Below are 14,351 nucleotides of genomic sequence, written 5' to 3' on the forward strand. Positions count from 1 at the left end.
TTTTCATACGTGTCTGCCATAACCCAAGGTTTTCAGTTCCGCAAACTTCTTCACCTCAAACCTGATACCCATTAACATCATGTTTCTTTATACGGCTGACCCTGCGAGAAAAATACCTGAGCTATCCCCACGACGCCGAAGTACACAGGCACTTCTGTGCACAACTCCAGCCAAAAAAAGACCTCCTGGTCTTCACGCGATGGGCAGCTCCCTTAGCACTAATTACAATGCTGGCTGTTGCCTTGCTTTGCCAAAGCTCCTGCTATTCTAATGAATAATCTGATGGATTTTTCCCTTCGCTTGAATCAACCGGTCGTATTCGCCACGGAGACAAGGTCCCTTCCGGACTCGGTCCCTTCTTTTCAAACAAATCTCTGTCTGACTGTTCTCGCCTGCTGTACCCGACCTGATTCGTCGCTTTGGCCAGTACGTGTACGTGACTCCACCGCTCCAGCCGTGTGGCTTTCCGCCACCTGGGCCGCTGCCCACGCGGGTTTCCGTAGCCATCGATCGACCGATCTGCTGCCTGCCTGCCTGCCCGTGCGCGGTGCGCCGCCGCTGCTGACGGTACGCTCGCCCGATCGATTCGTGATCGCCGCACGTCCTCGCACACGTATCTTCCATCAAGAACTTTGCCCGCTTCCGATTGCTTCACTGAAGATTACAACCCGACCAACTCTGCTTTAGATCGCAACTCGCCGACGTCCTTCATCCCGCATCTCGACCGCATCATGCAAATTTCTATCGATATTCTTCCTCCTCTAGATCAACTCTTGCCGTCTCCGAACAACCTAGCTCATGATACCACTTGTTAAAATAAATCGAGGCATACCGTCGATCATCCAAGGACTAAGCAATCACACGAGCACGACACCGATATTTGTTAACGAGGTTCATCGATATGGCTACATCCCCGGGGCCTGACTGCGCTCCTCCTCATGACACCGCTACAATACCGCACCCGGTCACCCTGGACACCGGCACATGCCGCCGGCTTCCCCTACGTTCCAGTGCTATTATGTTAGTATAGGTTACATCGTGTGTAGCTATTATGTTGACATAGGTTACATCGTGTGTCTACCACGCTATATAAAAGAGAGGCCTAGGATACAAGTGTCCTACTAGGACACGACTCCATATCCTATATAAACACAATACAACTACAAGTCCAACTGTAACCTACCTTGTACACTATATTCGACACAACTTCAACAAAAACACCAAGCTAGTAATAATCGCAGAAACGAGAAACTGGGAGACAACAAAAAAAACACTTTGGTGCACCCGCTCCAATGAGCACTATATTTTCAATAGTGCCAAAATGGTATTCTGAAGTTCCAAAAAAAAAACTAGATGCTCATATGGATGTACACTACATGTGTAATTTTTTGTGATGAAATACTACCTCCATCCCAGTTTATTAGGCCTGACCGTACCTTCGATAGTCGATCCATTCGAAAATGCAATAATCTGCTACGGGCATAAATGATCCAGTCTCGTCCTCTGAGACAATAACAGTTTGGTTCCTCAGTTAAATCACAGTCTCTTCGGTTTGGCTGGTTGAATCAATCTGACTAGTGGCTTTCACTTCTATACTTTCTTCATTCTCTTCACTCCTAAATTGATTCTCCAGAACCTCATATATATTATCTGGTGGGCATTTGTCTGCATGATTCCTAGGGTTCTCCTGGCAAAAGCACTCTGGCCATGAGTTTGTATAGAAAGGTTCGGGATGAATGCGCTTGTGGGGGCCACCAACATATGTCTTTGTCATGACCTGCCTCACTCGCTCCTCAAAACCAGCTGTCGAGCCTACTTCCCTGTCCATGAATATCGGAGCAAGGGCCTTCCTGTTTGGCGTGATGTTGGTACGGAAACCATAGTATAGGCGGTGACCAATGAGATTGTTTGCAAAGTTGCTTGGGCCATCATATGTGGGCATAAAAATGTCTGATAGGAGACAGACCATGTAATCAACTGCAGAACCTGCCAGCCCACGGGTATTTTCTTCCAGCTTTCCAGGTCCAACGGAGCTATGGTTTTCTAGGCGCGGAAACATATCCTTGAAGGGCCTCATGAAGCGTTTCCCACCAAAGAGCTCTCCAGAAGCAAGGTAAATGTGTGTTGTATTATCAAAGCCCAGTGCACGAAGAATAAGACCTACCTGCACAACAACATTAATGCGTATTTGAATTAGCGTCCTTCCTATAATTAATCATAGTCCATCAAAATGTCCCATTTACAACATGATAGTATATGGCGTGCATGGAAGGAAAAATGCATCGCAGCTCTCGGGTGCCACACACCCTTATATGAATATAGTATTAAAAAATTTAGAAAAATTCAAAAAATTCTGAAATTTTGGGGTATAAAACTAGGTGCTCATTGTACACCCGCATTCAGTTTCGTGGGGAATGGGTGCCCGTGATATCCGTGGCGAAGAAAGTATGGTCCATCCAATTTTTTTTCCTATACATAAGAATTTTTTTTAACCATTTAACCTAGATTACGCATCCATTCCTCACCAAACTGAACACGGGTGTACCACCCAGATTTGATATTTCAAGATAGACTAGAACAATCAAAAAGTGGTGTAGATCAAAGTATATGGATCTTGCTTTCAGAAAAAAAAAAACAACAACAGCAACAACAACAACAACAACAACAACAACAACAACAAAGCCATTAGTCCTAAACAAGTTGTGATAGGCTAGAGGTGAAACGCATAAGATCTTGCAACCAACTGCTCATGGATAACAAAATTCCACGCACCCTTGTCCATAGCTAGCTCTTTGGTGATACTCCAATCCTTCAGGTCTCTCTTAACGGACTCCTCCCATATTAAATTTGGTCTACCCCGCCCTCTCTTGACATTCTCCGCATGCTTTAGCCGTCCGCTATGCACTGAGGCTTCTGGAGGCCTGCTGTGAATAAGCCCAAACCATCTCAGACGATGTTGGACAAGCTTCTCTTCAATTGGTGCTACCCCAACTCTATCTCGTATATCATCATTCCGGACTCGATCCTTCCTCGTATGGCCACACATCCATCTCAACATACGCATCTCCATCACACCTAACTATTGAACATGTCGCCTTTTAGTCGGTCAACACTCAGCGCCATATAACATTGCGGGTCGAACCGCCGTCCTGTAGAACTTGCCTTTTAGCTTTTGTGGCACTCTCTTGTCACAGAGAATGCCAGAAGTTTGGCGCCACTTCATCCATCCGGCTTTGATTCGATGGTTCACATCTTCATCAATACCCCCATCCTCCTGCAGCATTGACCCCAAATATCAAAAGGTGTCCTTCTGAGGTACCACCTGGCCATCAAGGCTAACCTCCTCCTCACACCTAGTAGTACTGAAACCGCACATCATGTACTTGATTTTAGTTCTACTAAGCCTAAACCCTTTCGATTCCAAGGTTTGTCTTCATAACTCTAACTTCCTATTTACCCCCGTCTAACTATCGTCAACTAGCACCACATCATCCACAAAGAGCATACACCATGGGATATCTCCTTCTATATCCCTTGTGACCTCATCCATCACCAATGCAAAAAGATAAGGGCTCAAATTTGACCCCTGATGCAGTCCTATCTTAATTGGGAAATCATCAGTGTCGACATCATTTGTTCGAACACTTGTCACAACATTATCGTACATGTCCTTTTTGATGAGGGTAATGTACTTTGCTCGGACTTTGTGTTTCTCCAAGGCCCACCACATGACATTCCGTGGTATATCTTATCATAGGCCTTCTCCAAGTCAGTGAACATCATATGCAAGTCCTTCTTTTGCTCCCTATATCTCTCCATAAGTTGTTGTACCAAGAAAATGGCTTCCATGATCGACCTCCCAGGCATGAACCCAAACTGATTTTTGGTCACCCTTGTCATTCTTCTTAAGCGGTGCTCAATGACTCTCTCCCATAGCTTCATTGTATGGCTCATCAGCTTAATTCCACGGTAATTAGTACAACTCTGAACATTCCCTTGTTCTTACTTTCAGAGGAAGGATAAACTCCACAAAGATTAAGGTGGAGGTACAGAATAGGAATTGTGCCCAAGCTTTCTGTCAAGCCAGCTATATATTAGACTAAAGAATGGTCCACTTTTCAACCCTGAACCCTAAAACCATAGGAGTTGCAACCTCAAAGTATCAAAACCGTCTACTTCGCAACCTCGGGTGGCAATACAAGTGATTTTGGCTGACATAGATAGTGCATGTCTGTCATGTCATGTCATCAAACAAACCACTTCGCACTGACGGAACGGGTAAGGTTTGTGTTACCACAGTAAGCTCTCACTTCACCCGTGCCATATTTCACCATCTATCTATATCTTTCCCTGTTTGATGATGTGGCAAACAAATAGCATCGACAGTCTGACACCAGTCAAGTCTTGATATCACAACAGTTGGTTTCAAAGAGAAATACTTGGGCCCTCCGGTACATCAAGGACAAGTTTAGCGAAAGATGTTTGGATTGGAGTGAGAAGTACCTCTCTGATGGTGCTAAGGAAGTTCTTATCAATCCATGTTGCAAACAATCCCAACTTATGCAACAACATTTTCAAGTTTTCGGCAGGGCTGTGTGATATCGCAAATTACCCGGAAATTCGGGTGGGTTGAGGAGACAAATAGCATAGAAGGAAGGTACATTGGATGGCTTGGGACAAAATTGTTTGACCAAAGCTTGAAGGTGGCATGGGCTTTAGGGGCCTGAGACTGTTTAATCAAGCACTTCTTGCGAGACAAGCCTGACGCCTTATCGCATACCCAAAAGTTTGTGTGCTCAGCTACTCAAAGCGAACTATTACCCTTTAGGCGATCTTGTTGATTCTTCTTTTAGTCAGAATGCTTCGGCTTGTTGGCAAGGGATCGTTCATGATTTGGAGCTGCTAAAGCAAGGTGTCATTTAGCATGTGCACACAGGAGAGAAGATCCGTATATGGAGAGATAACTGGATTCGGAGAAGGAACCTAAAGGTCCGAGGGGCCGCTCCAGACTGTCTGAGTTAAAGACCTTATACATGTAGCTGATAGTGGCAATGAACACAGCGAGCGAGAGAGTTGTGTGCTATGAACTTGCAGCTTTTCTGCCGGCGTTCTTCTGCTTTTATTCAACTGAAAACGATTGTGGCCTGTGCCCACGATGCCCTACACGAGCCGTGCCATCCCACGTCCCAGGCGATCGGTTTACAAGTGCATGTCGTGCAAAGACTAATTTAGCTGAAAACTAGCTACGGCTAAAACTAACAAGCTGAAGAAATAACAAGATTAGCCAACAAACTCCCCCTAATCTACTTATTCAGCACTCACAATGCCGATGCGGTTGCACGGCTCCTGAAAATGGGCACGTCTCAAAGCCTTCATCAGAACGTCGGCGAGCTGATCGTCAGTGCGCACATACTGAATGTCAATGTTGCCTGTCATCAACACACTGGAGAAGGAAATGGTAGCGGAGCTTGATATGTTTGCTCCTGTCATAGAAGACATTATTCTTGCTCAGCGCAATGGCTGACTTGTTGTCGATGCAGAGCTCGACGGCACCGTCCTGGCGCCCGAGCAGCTCACCTATCAGATACCCTGGCATGCCACGCCCGCCAGGGCAACGTACTCCGCCTCTCCACCTAGCAAGATGAGAGCACCACTCTTTTGTGATTTGCCAATTTCAAGGACATAGGGCACCTTCTGAGGAAGAAGATGGTGCCTCTTGTGCTCTTTCGATTGTCGACATCGTCCGCCAGATCGTTATCGTTGTAACTAACAAGCCTTGTGCCGTGCTGCTGCCACGAATAGCGGCATCTAAGCTGACGTGTGTCGGCAATGTACCGCATCAATTGTTTCACCGCCGCCCAGTGCTCGCTCGCCGGCGTCTTCATGAAGCGGCTGATGTAGCCTAAGGTGTAGGCTATGCAAGGCCTTGTGTGGATGAGATAGCGTAGACTGTCCACTATGCTTGTGGCAATGGGCACGTCCACGGGCTCGCCAACACCCGCCTTTCTAAGCTTTAGACGCGGCTGCATGGGCAGTGGAGGAGTTGCAATCTCCCATGCCGGCCATCTCCAGCAGCTTGCCTGATGAGGCTGCACTCCGGGCACTGTATAACCTTGATCCCAAAGTAGTAGCTCAGTAGGACCAGGTTGCTCATATTGAAGAGTGCCATCATCTCCCACTTGAAGCCATTGATCGCCGCCGGTGACAATCAAGTCGTCGACGTACACTCCGACGAGGAGGCGCTCGCCTACAGCGCTACGCATGTACACCGCATGCTCTGATGGGCACTTGTCAAAGCCGAATGCAGCGAGGCTGCTATCAAGCTCCGTGTTCCAGGCGTATGGTGGCTGACAAAGACTGTAGAGGGCTTTGTGCAGGCTGAGCACCTTGCTCTTGGCACCATCGCACACGAATCCAGGAAGCTGCACCACATACACCTCATCAAGATTGCTCTTGAGGAACGCGGACTTGACGTCATGATGCTGCACATCCCAGGCCTCCTAGGAGGCGACAGCGAGCAGCACGCGCACAGAGTCAAGGCGAGCAACTGGTGCAAACACCTTGAAATTGATGTCGGCGCGCTGCACGTAGCCCTTTGCGACAAGCCGAGCCTTGTGCTTGATCATCTCGCCGACGGTGTTCTTTTTTCTCCTTGAACACCCACTTCAGACCAATGGGTCGGTGACCTACAGGAAGATCAGAGAGGGACCAAGTCCTGTCAGATTCAATGGGCGCCATCTCGTCCATCACCATGGCCCGCCAAGCAGCATGGGGCTCGGCGTCGGGAAAATTCGCCAGCTCGCCCTCCGACATCAAAAGGCGGCGCTCCGCCTCTCCTGGGTTAGTCGCACCCTGATCAAGCAGATCAGTGACACGGCGACACCAGTGCACGGCGTCGGGGTCGTTGGCATCGCTGCGCACCGTCAGGCCATACAGTGGCGTACAGTGGCACGAACTCCACTTCCTGCACGCCGGCACGCCAGCAGGCTCTAGGGTGTTGGCTGCCATGGCAGCGTTCCTAGGTGTTGGGGAAGAACCGCTGGGGTGGCTGCCATGGCAGGGTTTTCGCCCACTGCCGCAGATGGTCCTGGTGCTATCATGGCAGCGTTTCCGACTGACGCTGTCGTCGCCCCTACATGCACGATGAGGTCAATGGTAAAGATGCCACCAAGGTGGTCCGCCTCCTGACCCCAGCTCCAGCTCACATCCTTGTCAAAAACCACGCCACAAGAGACGTATAGACGGCGGCTGGTGGGGTCGTACACCCGATAAGCTTTGGAGCCCCGCTCGTACCCGATGAACACCATGGGCATTCTTCGGTTGTCCAGCTTCTTGAGATTTGGTCGCACCGTCTTGACGTGCACGACGCAACCAAAGACGCACAGGTGTTCGACCTCAGGCTTCTTGTCGTGCCAGGCCTCGTAGGGCGTCATCGCCTCAATGCTCCGGGTGTGCGCATGGTTGAAGATGTACATGGTGGTCATTGCCTTCCTCTAGTAGTCCGGCATGCCGTTCGCCTTCATCATGTTGCACGCCCCGACCATTGTTTGGTTCCGTGTTCAACAACGTCGTTCTACTGCGGCAAGTACGGCATTGGTTCCTCTTAGAATAGTCTAAGGAGCGTAGTTGATCTACCAAGGACCCAAGCAATCACACAAGACACAATATTGAGATTTGTTAACGAGGCTCACCGAACATCGGCTACATCCCAAGAGCCTGACTATGAGCGCTCCTCTCCATGATACCACGACAATACCGCACGCCGGCCACCCAGGGGTCAGCTCTTCTGCGCGCCCCTGCTATTATGTTGTGGCATACGTTACATCGTGTGTCTATCCCCACATTATATAAGAGGCCTATAATACAAGTGTCCTACTCGAACACGTATCCGTACCTTATTTGTACCTTATCTACACACGGTTTGAATCCAGATCCAACTGTAACCTACCTTATACAAGTATTTGACACAATTCCAGCAAAATCCACCTTGACAAATATTCTCCACCATCATGGATTCATCCATGCGTCGAACCTCATGTACATTTGATTTGACATTATACCATGTCTCCGTTGAATCTCTTGGGTAGCTAGCCCACACCACCTCAACCACCACTGCAGAGAACCACCGATGATCACCAACAAATTTTGAGTACCACGTTTCCATCAGACCACTGGGACCTAGTCCGAACCACGTATCTCACTTTACCCACTGAAATAGGCTTCGATTCTCGATATCCTTACACCGTAGCCCCTCCATCAGCACCAAATGAATTCTTCCATCACACTCCAACTCCACCTTCAGCATGACTCCATGTAGCTGGCCATGCTACCCCGCGCCCCGTCGACTTTAAGTTCCCATCCGTACGCTGTCTTCAATCAACCCTGTGCCATAGCCATAATCTTGTCGAAGCAGCACAAGCCCTCGGGTCCGCACCACGTGTTTCCACACCCCATGTCGGTCACTATCAGCATCACCCTCATATGTCATCGTCGCTGAAATCACCGCCGTTTTCTATACTGATCGACTCACGTTGATCCATCAGACTGTATAATCCGACCAAGCCGAACTTATCTGACTGCAACCATGCTCCAGCCTACATCATGTCAACCATCCTCCCGGTCGAGTCTCATGCGAAACCGCACAAGCCCTCTGTGTATGCATGATCAAGGGCAGAGCTACGGGTGGACCAAACCAGGCCATGGCCCACCGAGCCCATCAGGAATTCAGTGAAGACTGGTACTGTATCTGGGCCCTGAAAGCGAAAGTTCAATGGTATTTCCTAACCAGACCTGTTTTGGCCCTCCCAAAGAAGTGGTTGAAGCTCCGCCACTGTGCATGATCCTGCATTCCTGCCACGACGCGCTCCAGACTCCTCTGAGCCTTATACACACGTCGCCATCCTCGGTTCCCGTTTGACTGCTAGCCGAACAACACCACTGCTGCCATGCTGCCATCCCCTTGGCGTACGAAGCAAAAAAACAGAAGTAGTCCAAGCAATTCCATTACTATCAGTTCCACACCTGTAGCACCTCGTGACTTCCTGACTAATTTTCTTATTCTCTTTTTTTCCACGCTCGAGATAAACATGCTAGCAGCCAGCGAATCCCATGTTCGAACGCGCTGCAACACCTTCCAGAACCGATTTTATTTCTTAACCAAATCTCAGATTGTGCAGCTTGCCGTGGCAGCACCACTCCCCACCTAGGTTTTGACCTTCATAGCAGCTCTCTACCTAGGCTTCCGTCAGCAGCTGCTTCCGCCATCCCACAGCGCACCAGCCAGCCCCTCTTGAGACCAACCCGCCTCACTCGAGCCTCCAGTAGCTATACGCTTAGGTCTTCTACTGCTACCCACGCGCATGCGCACGTGCACGTGCCCCTGCCACATGCCACGTAAAATCGTTCGCAGCCACCACTGAGTTCTGCCAATCGAATCAATCTCGCCAAGATCACCCACGATGAGGTCCTCTGCTGCTGCACGTCTTCGCATTCCAATTGCTTCATCGTGCCCATACCTTGATAGCCACATCGCGTGCAGTCTCAAACTCATCGCCTCCGAACCCGATCTGATCTTCGCTCCTGCTACCACGTGAATCATACGAAATTGGCACCCTTCCTCTAGATCAACAATCCGTGATCTCCTTGAACCTTGCTCATGATACCACTTGTTAGAATAATCGAAGGCGTGTAGTCGATCTACCGAGGACCAAGCAATCACACAAGGCACGACCGAAATTTGTTAATGAGGTTCACCGAATATCGGCTACATCCCTAGGGCCTGACTATGAGCACTCCTCCCACCGCTACAAGACCACACACCGGCCACCCGGGGGCCATCACATGCCGCTGGCTCCCCCTGCATGCCTATGCTATTATGTTGGCATAGATTATATATGTGTCTACCCCGACATTATATAAGAGGCCTAGGATACAAGTGTCCTACTCGAACATGTCTCTGTACCCTATCTACACACAGCTTGAATCCAAGTCCAACTGTAACCTGCCTTGTACAATTATTCGACACAGTTCCAACACTTCCTTCCTCCTGTCTATAACAGGACTGCCCATGAGCTTGCTCAATATGGGTGTAGTGTGTCGTGTGGGGGCGGGCGTTCTGCAAGGCTCTGTCCCAACCTGCGTGTCCACGGCGGTGTTGCACGATTGTATACCAAATTATTTCTTCCTAAGTAATACACCTTTTCAAAATAAATAAAAACAAATCGTAAAACCACCTAAGGTTGTACAGAGGACAATTTATATAGTTCAAGTTTCCAACTCAGAATGTAGTTGAGGGCTGAAAGCTGAAGTGGACTTTTAAAAAGAACATTCAACAATCAAAATAATAATTAGCGAAGTAAACAAACTGCAATATTTGGTTGTAGCCAGAAAGTGACACTCTGGCAGGTAAGGTATGTGCACTAAATAGCAATAATATTTGGTTGTAGCTTTGGATATACTAGTCGGGCAGTGTCGAAATCACTAAATTTACTCATAGTTCTGGATAGACTTCTGGTCCAGAACAATCGTTATGCTGTGAAGGATAAAATTTACTCAGTTGGCCTTCAATTTGGTATTCCAGTTTATAAGTACTCCCTCCGTTCCAAAATAAGTGACACGGTTTTAGTTCAAATTTGAACTAAAAGCACAACACTTATTTTGGAATGGAGGGAGTAACTCCTAATTTCAGAACATAGTTGAATATTTGAGTACCACTACAGAAATATCCAGAGCAATGTATCTACAAAGATTCATTACCTCTTCTGGAGTTAAAGGGCACTTTCCAATGAGCCGTCTTTCCCTATAGACAAGTTCTTTTTCTGCAAAATTTTCCTTGCGGTACTTGATCAGAATTTTCTGTTCCTGAGGTGTAAATATATCAATGCACCTGCATTTTTCATGTAGAAAATAAGCCATGGCCAGCAATGTAAAATGAAGATATGCAAAATAACAACTGCATTTATCAAATCTTTGTTATCAGCGATGTAGCATCAAGGTTTTGGATTCCAAATGCTAAAAAATCTCATGGGGCACCAAGATTTCCGGTTACCGCGGTAACCAGAAAATACAGGCCGTTACCGGAGGCTTTTTTTAATGAATTTTGGATCTGAACAAAATTCAGTCAAAATTTATTGAGTTTGAAATTCGGGATTTTTCACTCGGTAAGGCGATTTCTCATGGGTAACGAGATTCCCGGTAACCGGTTTTTTCTCCCGGTAACCACATCCCTGTGTAGCATAGCTTGTCTCTAGTAAAAATACAAGCTGATCATCTGTAGAACTATAAAAATGAACCAAACAATATAAATGCATCCCAAAGTTCTAGTACAAGAGAGCACAAATGACCATGATACAGAATATCAATGATTTGAGTTTATCATTTCCTATCTTCCTTCTAAAGGTTTTGAGTTGGTGGCAGATTCACCCACCCTTCTCTACTGTCACATGTGGGATCTTTTTGCCAAAATAAGGCAGAAATAAACTACTGAGGCAGCAGCGGAGTCAAACTCCGAACCTTATCAAGAGGGTTCTAGCTTCTTACCATCTAATCCATACACAAAGGGTATAACAAAGAAATCAAACGGTATTTATTAAACTAGCCCACAATCGAAGTGCTGTGTTTTTATTTTATTTTAAGAGGATTGTTACACAACCCAAATCAGGATGAAGCCTAAGTTAGATGGTATAACTATTGAACTGTTTTTCAGATTTGCGAGCACATTGAATTATTATGGGTCCAGTGCAAGCCACAGGCACTTTGCTAGTTTGGTTAGTGACATCATTTCAAAAATTTGATGAAAAGTTGAGTAATGTTATTGATATCTAAGGCTCTACGATGCTCTTGTTAGCTTTTCTGTAGCCTACAATGAACTGAAATAAAGAATACATAGATGCGCTTCTCCATTTCTGGATGCATAGCAAAGCAAATATGATGACAAGTGAATAACAAACTGACTATTATAAATGTGAATGACTGAATCATGTAATCACACAGTGTGGTCAGTCAATGTTCTACCCAGCAAAAGCAAGCATATCCATCTCAAACCGAAGATGAATCGACATGAAATGGCCTTCTGAGCGGAGCTTATTCACTATCTCACTGCTTGTTTTCATGATGTTTGGCTTGAATCGTAATGCATGATAATTCACCCGGCATCGAAGTCTCTGGATCTCTGGATCATTTATATCTTCTGCCAAGCGATGTGAAAATGGAGTTAAATAGATAGCCCCATAACTCTTCATCTTCTCTAAAGCAACTGTCGTATACCAAGTTACCGGTGCATCTCTCGGTGGCCGGATCTGTTAGCAACACATATTAGTCTCTGGAGTTATTCACTCGTATAACTGAAACTAGTGAGCTTTTCTTTCACCTGGTAGGCTTTCAGCTTCTTAGTTTTTCCGTTTGTAATGATATCTGGAACGCTCGTAGCAATACGGACATCATATTTTAATGTCTTGATGAAGTGGGGAACATCATAAATACCTATGAAACCACTGGTGTATAAATAGAAACCATAAGTAAAAACACCAACCAGGAACCATCATGCCAAGATCATTCAGAACAAACCAAAAATGCTGACAAAATGGCAGTTTCAAATATATAGAACAGCAAAGCTGAAATTAAATGTTCTTACGAGGAATGAAGCACACTACATGTAAATCATTTGTGAAGCCTACTATCTTACTTGATTCCTATAACAAAAAGATACTCCCTCTGTAACTTATATAAGACGTTTTTTCACACTGTCACGGTGTCAAAAAATGTCTTGAATTAAGTTACGGAGGGAGTACCACGTAGCTGGAACTCAAAAATCGAACAAACAGTACTTAATTTTGAGAATATGCAGAAATGTATCTTTTGCTTAAGAAATGGAAATAATCTGTGTACAGATGAAGGGCTACTTCAGTTTTACAAGATTTTCAAATCAGAGGAATAGAAAAAGTAAAGGATTAAGATGCCCTACCCAGGGCTTCGCCCTTTTAGGTCTCTGAAAAACCAGTTGACATGTGCGACCCAATCAAGGAGGCAGTACTTCTGCCTGCGTTCCTCTGGATCCTACTCGCCAGGATTACCGTGCTCTCCAATCCTTAGGAACTTTCGATGAGGTCTTACCAAATACTAAGAATCCTAAGGAAGCAGGTCAATATGGACGGACACAATCCTAAGGAATCAAGTACCTCTATTCCTATGAAACGATTGCTAAACATATGAAGAAAATCCCGTAGGAATCCTCCAAAATTTCTTCCAGACCGGAAAGGAAAACGACGATAAAAGGATTTGCCTGGCATTAGATTGCAGCACAGAGAGGAACTTATGTCATAGAAACAACTTAATTCTGGCATTACTGCATAGCTACAGGTAGAAGGTCTAAGCAATGAAAAGTAAATGTAAATGCCACATATAAAGCTATTACACAATTTTATAGTGTAATGTGGGGCAATTGGTTTTGTGCCATTTGTCCAACCCGGAATGCTAAGAGTTACTCCCTCCGCTCCATATTACTCATCGCTGGTTTAGTACAACTTTGTACTAAATCAGTGACGAGTAATATGGAACGGAGGGAGTACTTTTAAATGGCTTGTACTGAATAAGCCAATGGTTCCATTACTTGCATATAAGTATTCTAGTCATGACACTGCATTTGTAAAACTTGGTCGGAAATTGCACATTTAGAATACCTTTTATAATTATGAAGCAGCATTTGTAAAACCTGGTTCAAAATGCCAACTAGCCGAGGCCAAGAAGGTTCTGACTGAGTTAAATTTTAGATTTTCTCATTTTACAGGGGGGTAATCTCCAGCCCAAGCATGTATGCACAATGGCCCCAAAGATGCTGCAACAGAGCTCGCAACAAGGACCAAACAGCACAATTGCATTGATAGCCAAATTGATGAGTTGGGCAACAACAGATGCACATGTGACATGGCAGCAGAGTGAATGAACCGCTCAAGACTCAAGACTCCATAAAATGGTGGCACAAACTAGGCAAGGCACCCACATATGGCAAAGGTCCCAGTGTCAACGTGCGAGCCAGTGTGGCTAAGCGACAAGGCAGCAGCCCAGGAGTAACTACGTAAGGTGAGGCAGTGATCGAGATGTGATTCGACGGCATTTGCCACACGAAGCAGTCAACGGGCACATTGTTGCGATTGTGACAACATAGCCTGGCACTGCACCAGCAGAGTGGTGCGCAGCATCGTCTACTATGCTATTCTCATTGCCGACCTGTAATTCCAATAGTACGACTGCTTGATTGGCTCCCATAAGCCCCACTACTCGTGCATAGACCTTGCAGTGGCACCGTCGATGGAGAACGCAACGTTGTCACGCCCCTCAATGTGCACCACGGATCT

General features: G+C 46.3%; 1 protein-coding gene across 2 annotated transcripts in view; it reads right to left on the reverse strand.

Annotated features, from left to right (window-relative positions):
* Positions 1-1,261: 1,261 nt before the first annotated feature.
* Positions 1,262-14,351, reverse strand: part of LOC125551411 (O-fucosyltransferase 1-like) — a 34,350-nt gene continuing 21,260 nt past the window's right edge. For both annotated transcript variants that reach the window (XM_048714642.1, XM_048714641.1), the window contains 4 exons: positions 12,368-12,491; positions 12,013-12,296; positions 10,756-10,885; positions 1,262-2,164 (listed from right to left, as the gene is read on the reverse strand). In XM_048714642.1, the coding sequence (XP_048570599.1) occupies positions 1,532-2,164; positions 10,756-10,885; positions 12,013-12,296; positions 12,368-12,491 (1,171 nt within the window). In that variant the 3' untranslated portion in view covers positions 1,262-1,531. The remainder of the gene's footprint in view (positions 2,165-10,755; positions 10,886-12,012; positions 12,297-12,367; positions 12,492-14,351) is intronic.

The sequence above is a fragment of the Triticum urartu genome, chromosome 4 (assembly GCF_003073215.2).
Source record: "Triticum urartu cultivar G1812 chromosome 4, Tu2.1, whole genome shotgun sequence".
Lineage (NCBI taxonomy): Eukaryota > Viridiplantae > Streptophyta > Magnoliopsida > Poales > Poaceae > Triticum > Triticum urartu.